Below are 12,999 nucleotides of genomic sequence, written 5' to 3'. Positions count from 1 at the left end.
GACCCCGGTACCGAGTTCTCGGGCTTGATTCGAGTCTTCGCACCCTCCCAGCTGGCCGGGCACGACCAGCTAGATTCAGAACGAATGTTCCACGTCCTGATTCGGCTCGCTTCTCTAACACAAAATAGGCTTCGTCGTCCACCCCTTTACACTAGTGTTGCTCCGAGCCGCCCAACCGCTGCACTACCTAGGCTTCCTCGGCCACCATGCTCAAGGGCCCAACGTGCTAAACTAGCAGTTGGCCAGTGGGATTCCACCACCGTGCGACCTGATCAAGGGTCCTTGAGGCCAAGCTTTTTTTTTTTTTTTCTTGAGTTTTGCTCCCCCGTCCCGGCCCTTGTCCGGGCCCGAGTGCGTGGTTCATTCTTCCCTTCAGAAAGTGTGGTTACACGAAGCTAAAGGCAGCAGGGGTCGAGATTCAGCACGTCACAAGCAAGCCTCCCCCCCTTCTTTATCCCGTACCGCGGCACAACGGCACTAGCGTTGAGTGACCCGCATCCCGGCCCCGCGCCCGCACATGAGAACAAGTCGCCGCGCCGTGCCGTGTAACTAACTGCTACCTGCACTTAACTACCAGGATTCTCAGAAAGACAAGGCGGAGCGCGAACACACGCACAGTATCACATACTGTGTCACAAACACCCCCTGGTCCCCACGTGGATTGCACGTCTGCCGCACCCAGGCATGGCTAACCCACCAAAAGTATATTATAGTGCAGATGTATGCATGTATTTATGTATGTACATACAGACATGCACTAAGAGCAAAGAAGCGGGAACTAAATTCGTTAGCCCGTCCCCAGTTTACCAGCTGGCTGGGTCTCTGGGTCTTGCTGGGCCGCACACGGACACATAGGGGAGCATGCCGAGCAAACCGATCGTTTCCGGTGCCACGGTCTTGGGAGATGTATACTTTCTACCTTTATCTCGTTACGCTTGGTAGTTGTGCCAAATACTTTTATACGTGACGAAATCTGAGCCGCACGTCAGGGCGAGGCAACGCCCATATCCATCTCCGCACCACCCCATTATGCCACGGTTGCTTCCCATTCACTGTCAGCTCATCCTAGACTGACCAGCTATTTATGTGTTCCAGCACGCTCTGTTCTCTGTTTGAGCCGGGACTGGCAATCATTTCCAAGCCAATGAATGCTTGTCTAAGGCCTAAACAGTGAGGACCCTTGAAGTTAGCTTCCAAGCTCTCTACCATACATTATCTAGAACACCATTATCTCTGGACTTTTTCGTACGCTTACGGGTTCAGAGGTTGGCAAGACTTGGGAGCTGAGACTTTCTTGCTACGGTCGTAGCTTTCCTCATCGGAAACACAAGTGCTGGGTTGTATTGACATGCTGGTCGGCCCGGCCTCCAAGGGGGAAAAGGGACGCGTCAATTACCAAGTCTGTCCAGGCAAAACACCTCCTAACGCCCTGCTTTCCTCACCTAAATTGCCTCAACCAGCTAAGATCAAAAGTGATGGAGCGGCATGGAGTCCGTCCGTGCGTCGAGCAAAGGACAGCAATCGCCCCTTTCACAGCATTCCACTCTTAAAAAGTCGTCCAGAACCACAGCCCGCCCGGCCCCTACTCCCCTCCGCCCAAACAACATGCATTATACTCCTTTCCCTCTCTCTTTTTTAGGGGTATATCCGACTGCCCAGAAACCATGGTGAAAGACAACTCAACCCATGCTCCCACGTCGAGCAGAATGCGCGCCTTCCCATGCCGACTCCATGCAATGTCGATGATAAATCTCGGGAAATTGAGATGCGAGAAAAGTGAAGAAGAGGGTGATGACGAAAACAAAAGTTAAAAAGCCAAAGAATCATGCCACGTAGCGGCATGCAACATCACATGTCTGTTGCCTTATTAAGATTTTATCACCAGTAACACGGGTGTGCTCTTTGCTGCAGCCGAGGGAGCAAAGGAAAAAAAAAAAAAAAAAGAGCTAGGTGATCGTTCGATGCGCTCGGCATGCTAGCAATGAACGCCAACGGAACTGGTACAGTTCGTGGCAGACCGGTACCAAACCTAGTGGCTCGGCGGCTGGCCACCATTGTCTAATTCGAGTCAGCGACGCGAAGCCTTGAGGTAGATCACGCCGAGGCGAGTTCACACTTACGCGTATTGTACATCTGCTGGTTCGACTGGCCGTAAGGTGACGCGGGCGAGTAACTAGGATAGTTGTTGTACTCGGGGATCGGCTGCTGCATACCGGCCGGAGGCGGCCCTGCGTAGCGGGCCGGCTGGTAACCGATAGGGGGCAGTTGGACTGTTCCCGAGCCGGGGTAAGACGTCGGGGGTTGCGCAGCCTCCACGCCAGTTTGTGGATCTGTGTTTCCTCCGTTTTGGGCCGCCGCCGCCGCCGCCGCCGCAGCAGCAGCCTGGCGCTGGCGCTCCTCCTCGGCAGCCGCAGCCTTGCGAGCTTCCTCCTCCTTCTTCTTGGCTTTCCACTCGCGGCGAATGTCCTTAAACACTAAGCAGTGTCATGACCACGTTAGCCGAGGCACGATCCAAGCCGCCCACCGCGGGGCCGGGGGGAGGGGGGGGGAGGGTGGCGATCTAGGATAACCATGGAACTTACAATCTGGAGTACGCTTAGCACCGTGCCCCTGCATGGTCACATGGGCGTTGAGGTGGTTCAGAGTGCCATAGGCCTTTTCGCATCCGTTGTAGCCACATTTGTACATGCGCTCGATTTCCTCATACCGCCTCCTGGGCCGCTTGTGCTGCTGTGCGCCAGGAATGGGGACGAAGCTATAGACCTATAAAACACGGTCAGCACCTTGTAGAAATCCGCGCAGGCGATGGCCATGGCCCGGCATATACGCCCAAAAGGGGCGAGACAAGTACAGTTTGAAAAAGGGAAAGCGGGGAGGAACAACAAGCAAGAGGGACCTACCTGATGCGGACGACCAGGAGCGGCGGTGGTCGGAGGAGCCTGCTGGAAGATGTGCGTTCCGGGAGTGATGTGACTGGCAGGCTGCTGACCGTAGCCGCCCCAGTCGGGGCGAGGCTGTGTGTACAAGCCCGGGGTGCCCGGATGCTGGTACCCTTGAGACATGTCTGGGGGCGGGGCGGCATATGGAGGATATTGACTGTGAGTTGCATATGTCGGGCTTGCACCTGCAATGGAAGGATCTATAGGCAGAGCGCTGTCAGACTTGGCCTGCTCCGGCTGGGGATTCTGATGGCTGCGCCCATCTGGCAGAGGCATGGACGGACTTGTTGGTGTCTGCGGCATCCCGCCACCGGTCCCGGTAGGGTTGCTGACGGGGTGGTAGGAGCGCTGCATGTCTGGGAACGTGGCCGACCTCGAAGTGGTCGGATACACGCTATATTCCGAGGTGGGAGTGGCCGAGTTGGAGTAGCTGGCTGATCGCGCCTCCGGCTGTGTCGCGTACTGAGCAGCAGATGCCGGATCTACAGGTTCCGCCTTAGACTGCGTGTCGCCGACGACACTGGGATGGGGCGAAGGCAAACCTGACTGCGAATACTCGGGGGCGGCGCGCTCCATTAGGGATTGAAAGGGATCCTGAGTCGGGGTACAGGATAAGAACGTCTGCTCGAACACGCGGCGGTGCCTCTCGCTCAAGCGTAATCCAAGGATGCGTAAATGATTAGGGAGGCGCAGACGAGAGTGAGTTGTGGTGGAGTCTTCAGACGAGACCTTGGCGGTTCACGTCGGTAGTGGTCCGGCTGGAAAGACGCGAGGTGGTTTTTTTTTTGGCTGGTGAGGCAGGGCCTTGGATTTATTTGATGGAGTCCCACCTGGCGGCAGCACCCAAGATGGTTGGTAGGTGGAGAGGGGGTGTGTGTCAAGAGGCGAGGTGGAGAGAGGCCGGAGGGGACCAGCACTAATTTAGTCGTGCAGGCCCGAACAAGAATAGGCTGGGCGGGTTTCTGGTTGCTGGCGAGTTGGGGTGGTGCACGCGCAGTGATATTCCGCGAAGCGATTAGCGTGCGATCTGGGGCGCGCTAACGAGCTAGTCGAGCACCAGAGCCGCAGCGACGTAGTGTAAAGTTTAGTTCCCGGGACCCGACGATTTGGTCGCAAACGTGAGGCGCACGGGGTGTTCCTTCGTGCAGTAGCCCACCAGGTTTAGATCAGCCGGCGACGTGCCGTAAAATGCCTGTAATGGAAGGGACGCAAGAATTTGGTCGGGGAAAATTCGAGTCTAGTGCGGGACCGAGGGTGATTTTATAACTGAAGTGGGGGTGGGAGAGAGGAGGGAAATTGGGATGGGGTCGATGCTCGATGCGCTGTGCGGAACAGGGTGCTCATTTGGTCTTCCAGGCCCAGGGGGAACTCAGGTGCCCACCGTCACCGTCACGCTTGCCCACGCTGCTGAGGAGGGGCTGATTTTACGAGTGGAGCCCGATGCCCTTTGCAAGGTTCTGGGCCTAGCGAATGAGGGCGGTTGTGATGATGACGGGGAACGCTGGCCGCTCGACGAGAAGTGCGCTGAACAGAGAGAGGGACTGGGAAAGGGCGGAAAATAACGTGAGACGGCAAGAAAACTTCGCCCGCCGGATCTCGAGAGCCGGGGCATGTTCAAGCACCCACCCCCCAAGATTCCTCGACCAACCATGAGCAGACTAAATAGTCGTGGTGTACACATCCATGCCTGATTCAATGGTTGTATATTTCCCTTTCTGTTTTCATTTACGTCTTGCCACGACTCGAAAACGCGTCATGACTTTTGGTCGATCGTCTTAAATGGCCAGCTCTTTGCTCAGGAGACCTTTTTGGCGCTCTCGATTCCACAGGCTTGGTCGCCGAACGGCTGCAGCAGTCTCGACTAATAAGCATGACCCAATTCCTCGGAGGATAGCGGTAGCCATACGGTTGGGAATCTGATTCCCTCCCCAATGGCACAACCCCACCTAGCGTTGCCTTAAGGAGAGAGCCCAGATGCCTAACGCGTTCTGGCAACCCCACAGCTGATCGTTCCCATCCCGCTGGTTCCAGGCTTCACTGTCGCGAAGAACTCGAGAGGGTAGAGGGTCCATTTGTTTCGAGGCAAAACTGAAAGACGCAGTACAGCATCCGATCTCAGCATTCCGCACCGTAGCCCATATCCCGGGTATCTCTTTTTAATTTTACCTCTAGCGTTTCGTCATGGGAGCCGCAGCGCATTATCTCGGGGCCAGTGAACGGTGGACTGATGAGTGATGGGGTAGATGTGGGTTAACACCAAAGCAGCTAGCTTATTGGATCTGCATGGCTAAATTCAGCAGGGATGCCGCTGCGACGCCGCAAAGACGGAATTACCTGCCAGAGAGGACCAGTCCGAGAATCTCCACATTTGCACTGAACGCTTCTGTTTATGACTCGCGCGCAAACCTCAGGGCTCGAGACCTGACGCGGAGTCTGCGGTGTATCGGATTGTCGGCACTGTGGTAAATGTGGAATTACTTACCCGACTCAGCTACCTTAGTTGAGTACTCTGGCATCCAGACACCTTACCCATGACTACGATACTGTGCACTTACTGATGCTGTTGCCAGGCCAAGCTCGGAGTGCAGCTGCACCGTGTGTGTGTGTGTGTGTGTTACACAGACTATTCGACAAGCAATTCCGTGACATGGGCTTTTTTTTTCGGGCGACGAGTATTGTTTCTGTGCCTGGACCGTGCGTCTGATCCTCGCCATCAATCTCCTGCTCTTGTGGGAGCTCGGAGCAAGCGAGAGGAGTGGCGACCAGCCGCCCATTAACTGGCAAGGGGGTTCTCCGCCAGTCCAGCCTGACTCCAGCTCTTCTCCACTCAGTGGAAACCGAAATGCGAAAGATGTCAAGGTTTGCCACACCCCTCAAAAGCCATGCGTCGCCAGCAACGTCCTGCATAGTCTGGCTCATTCATCACCTAGAAAGCAGAGTTCGTAGATGTCGTAGTAATTCGTGGTTGAACGCTAGTAGTGTATTCCGCATTCGTAATTGGAGCGCTCCCGCTTAAGGTTTGGCAGTCGTGATTGCAACGTTGTGGCTGAGTTACGCGAGAACCCGAGGATGATGTGTAGAGGACTTCCCAAGTCCGCCATCGGGTCGCCATGCGCATCTGGGTAGTTAGTGGGTCGCCGCATCGTACGTTCTGGGGTACAGTTGCGACGATTCTCGCGTAGTGGAGCCAGACTGTTACCCATACTCGTGTACGTTACACGCACTACGCAAGTACTTGGAATACCTTTGTTCCCGCGAGTGTTTGTCTTCATCAAGCAGATGCTCTTGAAGCTCAGAGATCTTCCACCTGTGAGACTGGTTGGTTCATTCACCCGTTAAACTCGACGGTTGGGATTGCAGCAACAAAAGCGAAAATTTGCGCAGCGAGAAGGCAACGAGGCACCCATTCCCGAAGGGCCGCCATAACTTACCTACATTACACCCGTACTGTGTATTCCGTACGGCTTTGGAATTGTCGCGGGTTTGGGAGATGTCGACAGGAAGATGTAGCGATGAGCTTCTCCGAGATAGTTACCGTCATCTCGTTGATTATCAAGAATTCAAACCGTCGTTGGGTCAGATGCAAAAAGCCACAATGTGGGAGGTGCCTGGAATCTGACATCTCCAGGGCCGAAAACGTTTAGCGATTGACAGACCAGGTTCGCAAATCCTAAACGGGTTCGTCATTCCGACATCGTTACGCGGTCACCGTCCGATGAGCAGCAGCAGCGGGCTACAGTCAGTCACTCTTATAGAGGATACAACGCCCGCAGCACTGTGCATGCAGTGAGGGAAACGTGGACCGTTGGTTTAGAGTTTAGGCCTTGTCGAGCTGCGGCGAGACTAAAGTGGGCGCTGGAGGTAGAAGAGAGGGAATCTTGACCCGAAAATCTGGGGGAGTTGGCCCGAACTGGAGCAGCAGGGAACTGACGGTACGGAGGTACACTGTAGTGTAGTGCGAACGGATCAATTTCTCCGTAGTGTAAGATAACACTGCGGAGTAATCCGTAGACGCTACTCTTTCACACTTGGGCGCCGCCGCCAACTCTAATTTTCGTGGATGATAAACGGCCCCTAGCAGGGGTTGTTGGTGGGATAGTGTATGTAATCCGTAGTTCCAAAGTAGTGTAATTAGTGTCGACGATCGGCCGTCAGGGTTCAAATCTTGCCAGTGCGCTACACTAGTTCCCGTCCCGCTCGCACCGCACTGGAGTCGTAGTAGGCCTCTCCAGCCGGTCCGAAACCGATCCAAAACACGCGAGCGTTGTTCGACATTAAGGTGGTAGTGTAAGTCCTTTTGCAAAGGAATGCAGCAGCACATACAAAATAAACATATCCAAGGTACCATGCTCGGAAGGACGTGGCAGTAGTATAGTGTTACACTACACCACCGTTCTACAGGGGTGGCAATATTGCACCGCAGGGCGTACGGTGTGTCCTTCGGCCGATGATCTGAACCGGTCCTCGGAAGATGTGAGAGAGAGACGCCAGTATTTCGAAAAGCCGGGTGCTCGAGGCAATCTGGTGGAAGGTCCATTATGTCTCGGTGATCTGTCAATGTATCGCACTACGTTGGTAACCGAGGCCACGCGAAAGCGGGCAAGAAGTTTGTCTTGTGTTGGCGGACCCGAAGATTTGGATGCACTAAAAGCGGGGAGATTTCGAGGGGGCGACAGTTGCCGAGCCCGACTTTTAGGTCTGTAATTTTAAGCACAGCGAGACAGCTACGTAAGATAGTAAGGATGGGCGAAGCCAATGTGGGCCTGCAAATCGTCTACTCTTTACGGGAAGGAAGACATATTAGAGACGCGGACAGAGACGAATGCACTAGTAGTAAGTTTGTCCCGCATATGAGGAGGCAAAGCAGAGGTGATCCTGCCAAGTACGGATTACTAACTTTTCGAACCCTCAGACTTGGCCGTATCTGACCAACTAACGTCACAATGAGCTCGCCACGTGCTGAATTGCTAGCGGCGAACAAGGGTAAGCAAGGTCTATACATGCGCAGTACTAGTACCACATTGCTACAGTAGTGTAATCCGTAGTGTGTAAGATACCCACCCGTAGTGTACTTAATGTAATAAAAGTCATCGCCGCCTGGAGGTTCGCTCCTTAGTGGCTTGGCGCTCGGTAAACTCGCTAATTGGCCATTCCGGTCGCCGTGCTGGCCGACTTGCTTGCTGTCTGTATAGTATGTACGGACGTACTGTACGTACTTCTGTCCCCATTAACTTCGCGGACTTTGCGGTGTAGCAACAGCTGGTGCACAAGGAGCAACAGCTTCGGTCACAGTGAACCCTATAACTGCTCCATACTCTACTGTTTGCACTCCTTTTATTCCTGGTAGGCGAGCCAGGGGAGGATAAGGTCTTCTCCGCCGCCCCGTTGTGGCTGCAGCGTCACGGGCAAATTCGAGAGGGGAGTATACCCGCGAGGCGGCATGAATCTGGGCGAGCCTGGACCCTTCAGGACCTCGAGTGTACATAGAAGTACTTTTGCGCACCTAGTTCGCAGTATGACCAGGGCAACGTTGCGGTGAACGGGCTTGAGGCGGCAGGACCTTTCCCGAGAGGCGACGGCCGGATCCAGAAGAACGGATTTGGAGGCAAGCAGCGATGCTGCAAGGATAATGCAACCGATAACCGGGAAAGTTGTCACTGGGGCCGATGGCGGTGCCGCAACCCGCAAAATATTCCGCTCATCCCACAGTACGCAACAGTGCTGCAGCGCAGGTTGCCATCGAAGGTTCGCCCGAGCAAGCCCCGTTTAGGCTACATCTGTAATCCGTATAGGCCGGCTAACCGAGGCAAGGGACGGGAGCAGACCTTGCTCGACATAAAACGCAAACTAACGGAAAGCACCAGGTTCCTGAAATTCTTTTGAGAAGGATGCCCAAGTCTGCATTCACATTCCAGCAATTGCAGAACGTCTATGCAAAACGAGAAGCCCAGGCGATCAAGCCTACTGAACTACGCTTCCTTATTACAAGTACTTCCGTCTACTAGCTAGTGCGGATTACCACTCCGTGGCAATCTTGTTATGATCGCTGATGGAAAGAGGGGTCCTGCGCAGTTCTCGGGACGCAGGGGTGCACGTGATTACCAGGTGGCAGAGATACTCCGTGCCGGTATTCCATTCGAACTTCGAGAGGGCCGTCCTCTCTCCCCGCGCTTGTGAGAACGGAATTCCCTTTCTTTCGATTCTGTCTACTGTGCAAGCGACATCGCGCAAGAGGTAGGGGTGTCTGTAAATTGCCTACCTACTCCAATTTGTTAACTTTTTATAAGACGTTTGTAATATTTTCTTGTTGCTAGTGTAGACCTGGTCACGATATCGCGCACGCTTTCGGCTTTTTCGGCAAATTGCAGGGCTGCCTTGTTCGCTCTGTTTAAAGGGGCAGGTGTGCCGCTGCTATCTTTGGAAGCGGTGTCTCGCCTCAGCACCCAGCAGATGCGCTCTCCTCTCTGAGACGCTCGAAAAGGCCATCCGGCGGAGGGAGACGTCCTCGATGCAATGCGGGTGAGAAAATCAGCAGTGGGCAGGCTCGGCCGGGGATCCCTGGCGCTGGGGTATGCAAGTCCGGGCACGGCGCCTGATTCGACGAAACGAGTAAAGGTCGCTATCACGAGCCACATGGGCCCCACCAGACCTCGCTTGCCCGGACGGTTTTGGGACACCTGATGGTTGGGGCAATGTCCTTCGTTGCGGCTTGCCCTGGATATTCCGACCCTTCGCCCGAGACAATGTTTACCACAGCGAAGAAAAGTGGAACTTACCTCGGCGGCTGAAGACGCGATCATCTCAGCATTGCGGCCAAGCCGCACCGCCCGCTGGTCGTGTTGATCACAGCGAGGTCAGATTCCCCCCCCCCTTCTCCCTCTTCCGCAAGGCGGTGTCAAAAACAAGAAGGTCCTTGCAGGAGAAAGCCAAGTCTGTGTGCACCCGCAGGGTATGCCCAACGCGCAGAATTCAACTCCTAATGTTGGTTATTAGTTACTCTACAAAGTACGCCCGCTACTGCCTACTCTGTATACGGAGTATTAGGCATCTAATAAAAACACAGTACTCAGAGCGCAAAATGGTACTGTACGGGTACCCTGTACGGAACAAGTAATCCGTATTTCAAACATCGTAAGAGCACGTCAATACCTACAGACACGCACCTTGGAACCGCGGAGAGCCGCGCGGACTGTGGAAGGTTTGCAAGGCCCTTGAGAACTACGGAATGGATCCCGGTGTTGAGGCGACGAGAGCGAGCTCGCGAGAGACAAGGTAGATGTGACGGCTCTGTTGGTCATGTATATAGCGTACACCATACGTATTTGGTATACCGAATGTCTGTGATCTGAACGTGGTGCGAAGTTCATGCGGCTGTCACGACGGCTCGCCCTGGCGTCATGCAATCAGGTTTCGCACGTGTCGTTGTGGTAGCGCGAGATCTTAGTCTCGAGCCAACTGATGCAACTGTTTCGTTGCCGCCGGCTGCCCAAAAGGAGCTGCTGCATGTGCTCCCTCTGGCCCCGGACGTCATGCCATCGACGTCATGGGCCAGCAGCGTGTTGCGTTGAGCCATTTGTGCAACAGTACTCCGTACCGGGCACCTGGTAAGCTTGTTCCAGCTCTCTATTTTCCAGCCACCTTTTCAGTTCTTGCTACGGGCTCGCTGCGCGGTGTATTGTACGTACATAGGTACATAGATACATAGATACATACACATACCTTACATACCTCCATAACGGATATCAATACCGCTACACCACGCGTATGTGGGCACATACCTAGTATGAAGAGATAGCCAACGATCACGAGAGGGCGACCAACCACTTCGGCCAAACACGGATGCCCTTCCCCCTTCTCTCCTTCCCCCCACCACGATGTCCTCGGGCAAGCTCTGCTTAGCAGTGGTGCTTCGTCATTTTCTCCCTCACTGGTTGGGGTGTGCCCCCTTATTAAGACAGCCTCTCTGCGTATGTTTTACATGCTAACTTAGTATGGAGACACCCTTTTCGGAATCCGCAGATGCCTTTGCATGCCTCCGCTGGAGGGCCAGGCATGATACGTTCTTGGTCTGATGCGCATCCTTCGCCCGGCCATACGCATTGCAAATAATGTGCATACAAAAGACAGTGCTGCCAGCCATGTGCTGGCTGGTCAGAACCCCACTCAATCGCAGCGCAGGCCCCGAAGCAATTCCGGGTAACGACTGCAGCTGCAGTATGCTCTGGTTGGGAACGAAACGAAGGGCACCCTCCACGCGATTGCGATCGCGACCATCAAAGCATTGGACAGCGGCCTCGAACCCTGGCCCTGGTTCGTGAGGGGGAAGGGAAGAGGGGGTTGGAGAGAGAGAAAGGTGAGGACAGTCCAGGCTTTCCGCTTCCCCATCCCAGCACCGACCAGATGGAGGGAGCAAATTTCACCGAAATCACAGTCGACAGCATGCCACGCATTCGCTCGGCAAGATTGCTCGGCCGAATGCTGACACCGGCACCGTCTCACGCACTCACCCCCCTCTGGCATCCAACCTCCCAAACCGGAACACACCCCCCCTTTCTTTTCCTCTTCCCCTCCATCTCTCTCCCCTTGCCCATTGTTTTATTTCTCCCTTTTCGTTTCGTTCTTTTCCCTTTTTGAAAACTGTACGGATTCCTAGACACCAACTGGTTTACGTTGCCAGTCCAGTGTGGCGCCACATCGATCAAATTCTGCATGGTCCCTGCGTGTGCCTTTCGCCCGCCGATAACCTGTTTTACGTTCCCTCTGAGGCTGAGGCGACAAAGGGTCTGACGAATTGATAATGGGCGCAGGACAAGTAAGCGATAGTGGGGAAATAGTTCGTCGATCTGGCCCAGTTCTGAGCTTGTTGGGGAGGGCGCGGTGTCCACCACCTGGCAGATCTTCAGTGCTAACCCGAAGCTATCAAGTCTTGCGCGGGTGCAAGAGGAGAAAGAAGCCTTGCCTTGAGGGCAGTCGGCCATTGCACTGATTCTTTCCTAGTTTGGATTTCACTACAGTACACCTACACGATACCTAAGGCACACACACGACACTGCATGAGGCACCCAGCCCTGTTGAGCACGACAGAAAGAGCGAGCCTTGTTGTGCGAAGTAGTTGTAGAAGCAGCCGCCGATCTCAGCGTCAGCATGATTCATACCAACGGCCCATCGCAAGCAAGACTGTAAGCAGGTGTATCTCACAAGGAAACTTCTTTGCAGAGTCCCGTCCATGGATACGCGGCCTTTTTTTCCTCGTGCAGAGTAGCGTACGGACACGGAATGGGTAAACCGAGTGCCTCGCTAGACCGTTTTTAAGTTGTCAAGCATCATTTTTGTCTTAGAAGATGCTTTGAATCAGTCATTGCGGCAATACGGACTTTGAGAAATAAGCTGCCCTCCGCTTGACGAATTGTTGATGCCGAAGGAGTCCGCCAGCTCTACCGCAGACTGCAGAAACTGGCCCTGACATCCTCGGTTCCTATCCTCTTCGACAACCCATCCTGCTCCCCTTCTTCAACAAGAACAACTCGCACCCCTTTTCTCCTCCTTTCCCCTTTTAATATTCCCTCCTGCCTGCCGCAACATACTCTGTACAGAGAGAATACCAGCTCTTCCCCCCTCCCCCTTTCTCCTCTTTAACAAAACGAAACAAAGAACGAAAACAGAAAAACAAAATTAACTGCGACTACCCCATCATGTGTATTTACAAGTACACTACTGTTTGAACGTGGCATGATGAAAGAGAGTTGATCGAGACATCAGTACAATATAAAGCCAGTCACTATAACCGGCCCCCCTCCTTCCTATGTTGAATACCCACTCAAGATCAGCAAAAGCAGACGGCCGATAGCGGACTTCGGAGCGCGGCCGACCCCGTCCCTCCAGTGTGCCCTAAGGGTCCACCGATCTCCTAGGAACATCGAACGGGGGTCGCCGGACCGAGGACTAAACAACAACAACTCGGGGGGTGGGTACGTTAAACAAGAAGACAACAAGCCGAACATCCGGGGGCCAATTCCCGTCCCTTCCCTCCGAACCAACCCCCCCCCCCTTTTTTTTTTTT

The 12,999-nt window shown here is 54.2% G+C and overlaps 2 protein-coding genes across 2 annotated transcripts; both read right to left on the bottom strand.

Annotated features, from left to right (window-relative positions):
• Positions 1–1,834: 1,834 nt before the first annotated feature.
• P884DRAFT_13658 (uncharacterized protein) lies at positions 1,835–3,911 on the bottom strand. Its single transcript, XM_069437226.1, has 4 exons — positions 2,901–3,911; positions 2,583–2,763; positions 2,121–2,474; positions 1,835–2,058 (listed from the first exon to the last, which is right to left on the bottom strand). The coding sequence occupies exons 1-4, from the start codon at positions 3,513–3,515 to the stop codon at positions 2,030–2,032; spliced, it is 1,179 nt and encodes a 392-aa protein (XP_069302197.1). The 5' UTR covers positions 3,516–3,911; the 3' UTR covers positions 1,835–2,029.
• Positions 3,912–10,784: 6,873 nt separating this feature from the next.
• P884DRAFT_254205 (uncharacterized protein) lies at positions 10,785–11,676 on the bottom strand. Its single transcript, XM_069440875.1, has 2 exons — positions 10,937–11,676; positions 10,785–10,875 (listed from the first exon to the last, which is right to left on the bottom strand). The coding sequence occupies exon 1, from the start codon at positions 11,457–11,459 to the stop codon at positions 11,103–11,105; it is 357 nt and encodes a 118-aa protein (XP_069302196.1). The 5' UTR covers positions 11,460–11,676; the 3' UTR covers positions 10,785–10,875; positions 10,937–11,102.
• Positions 11,677–12,999: the final 1,323 nt, after the last annotated feature.

Source organism: Thermothelomyces heterothallicus, assembly GCF_042370625.1.
Source record: "Thermothelomyces heterothallicus CBS 202.75 unplaced genomic scaffold P884_scaffold_1, whole genome shotgun sequence".
Lineage (NCBI taxonomy): Eukaryota > Fungi > Ascomycota > Sordariomycetes > Sordariales > Chaetomiaceae > Thermothelomyces > Thermothelomyces heterothallicus.
The sequence above is the reverse complement of the archived record's forward strand: the minus strand, read 5'-3'. Positions and strand labels throughout refer to the sequence as shown.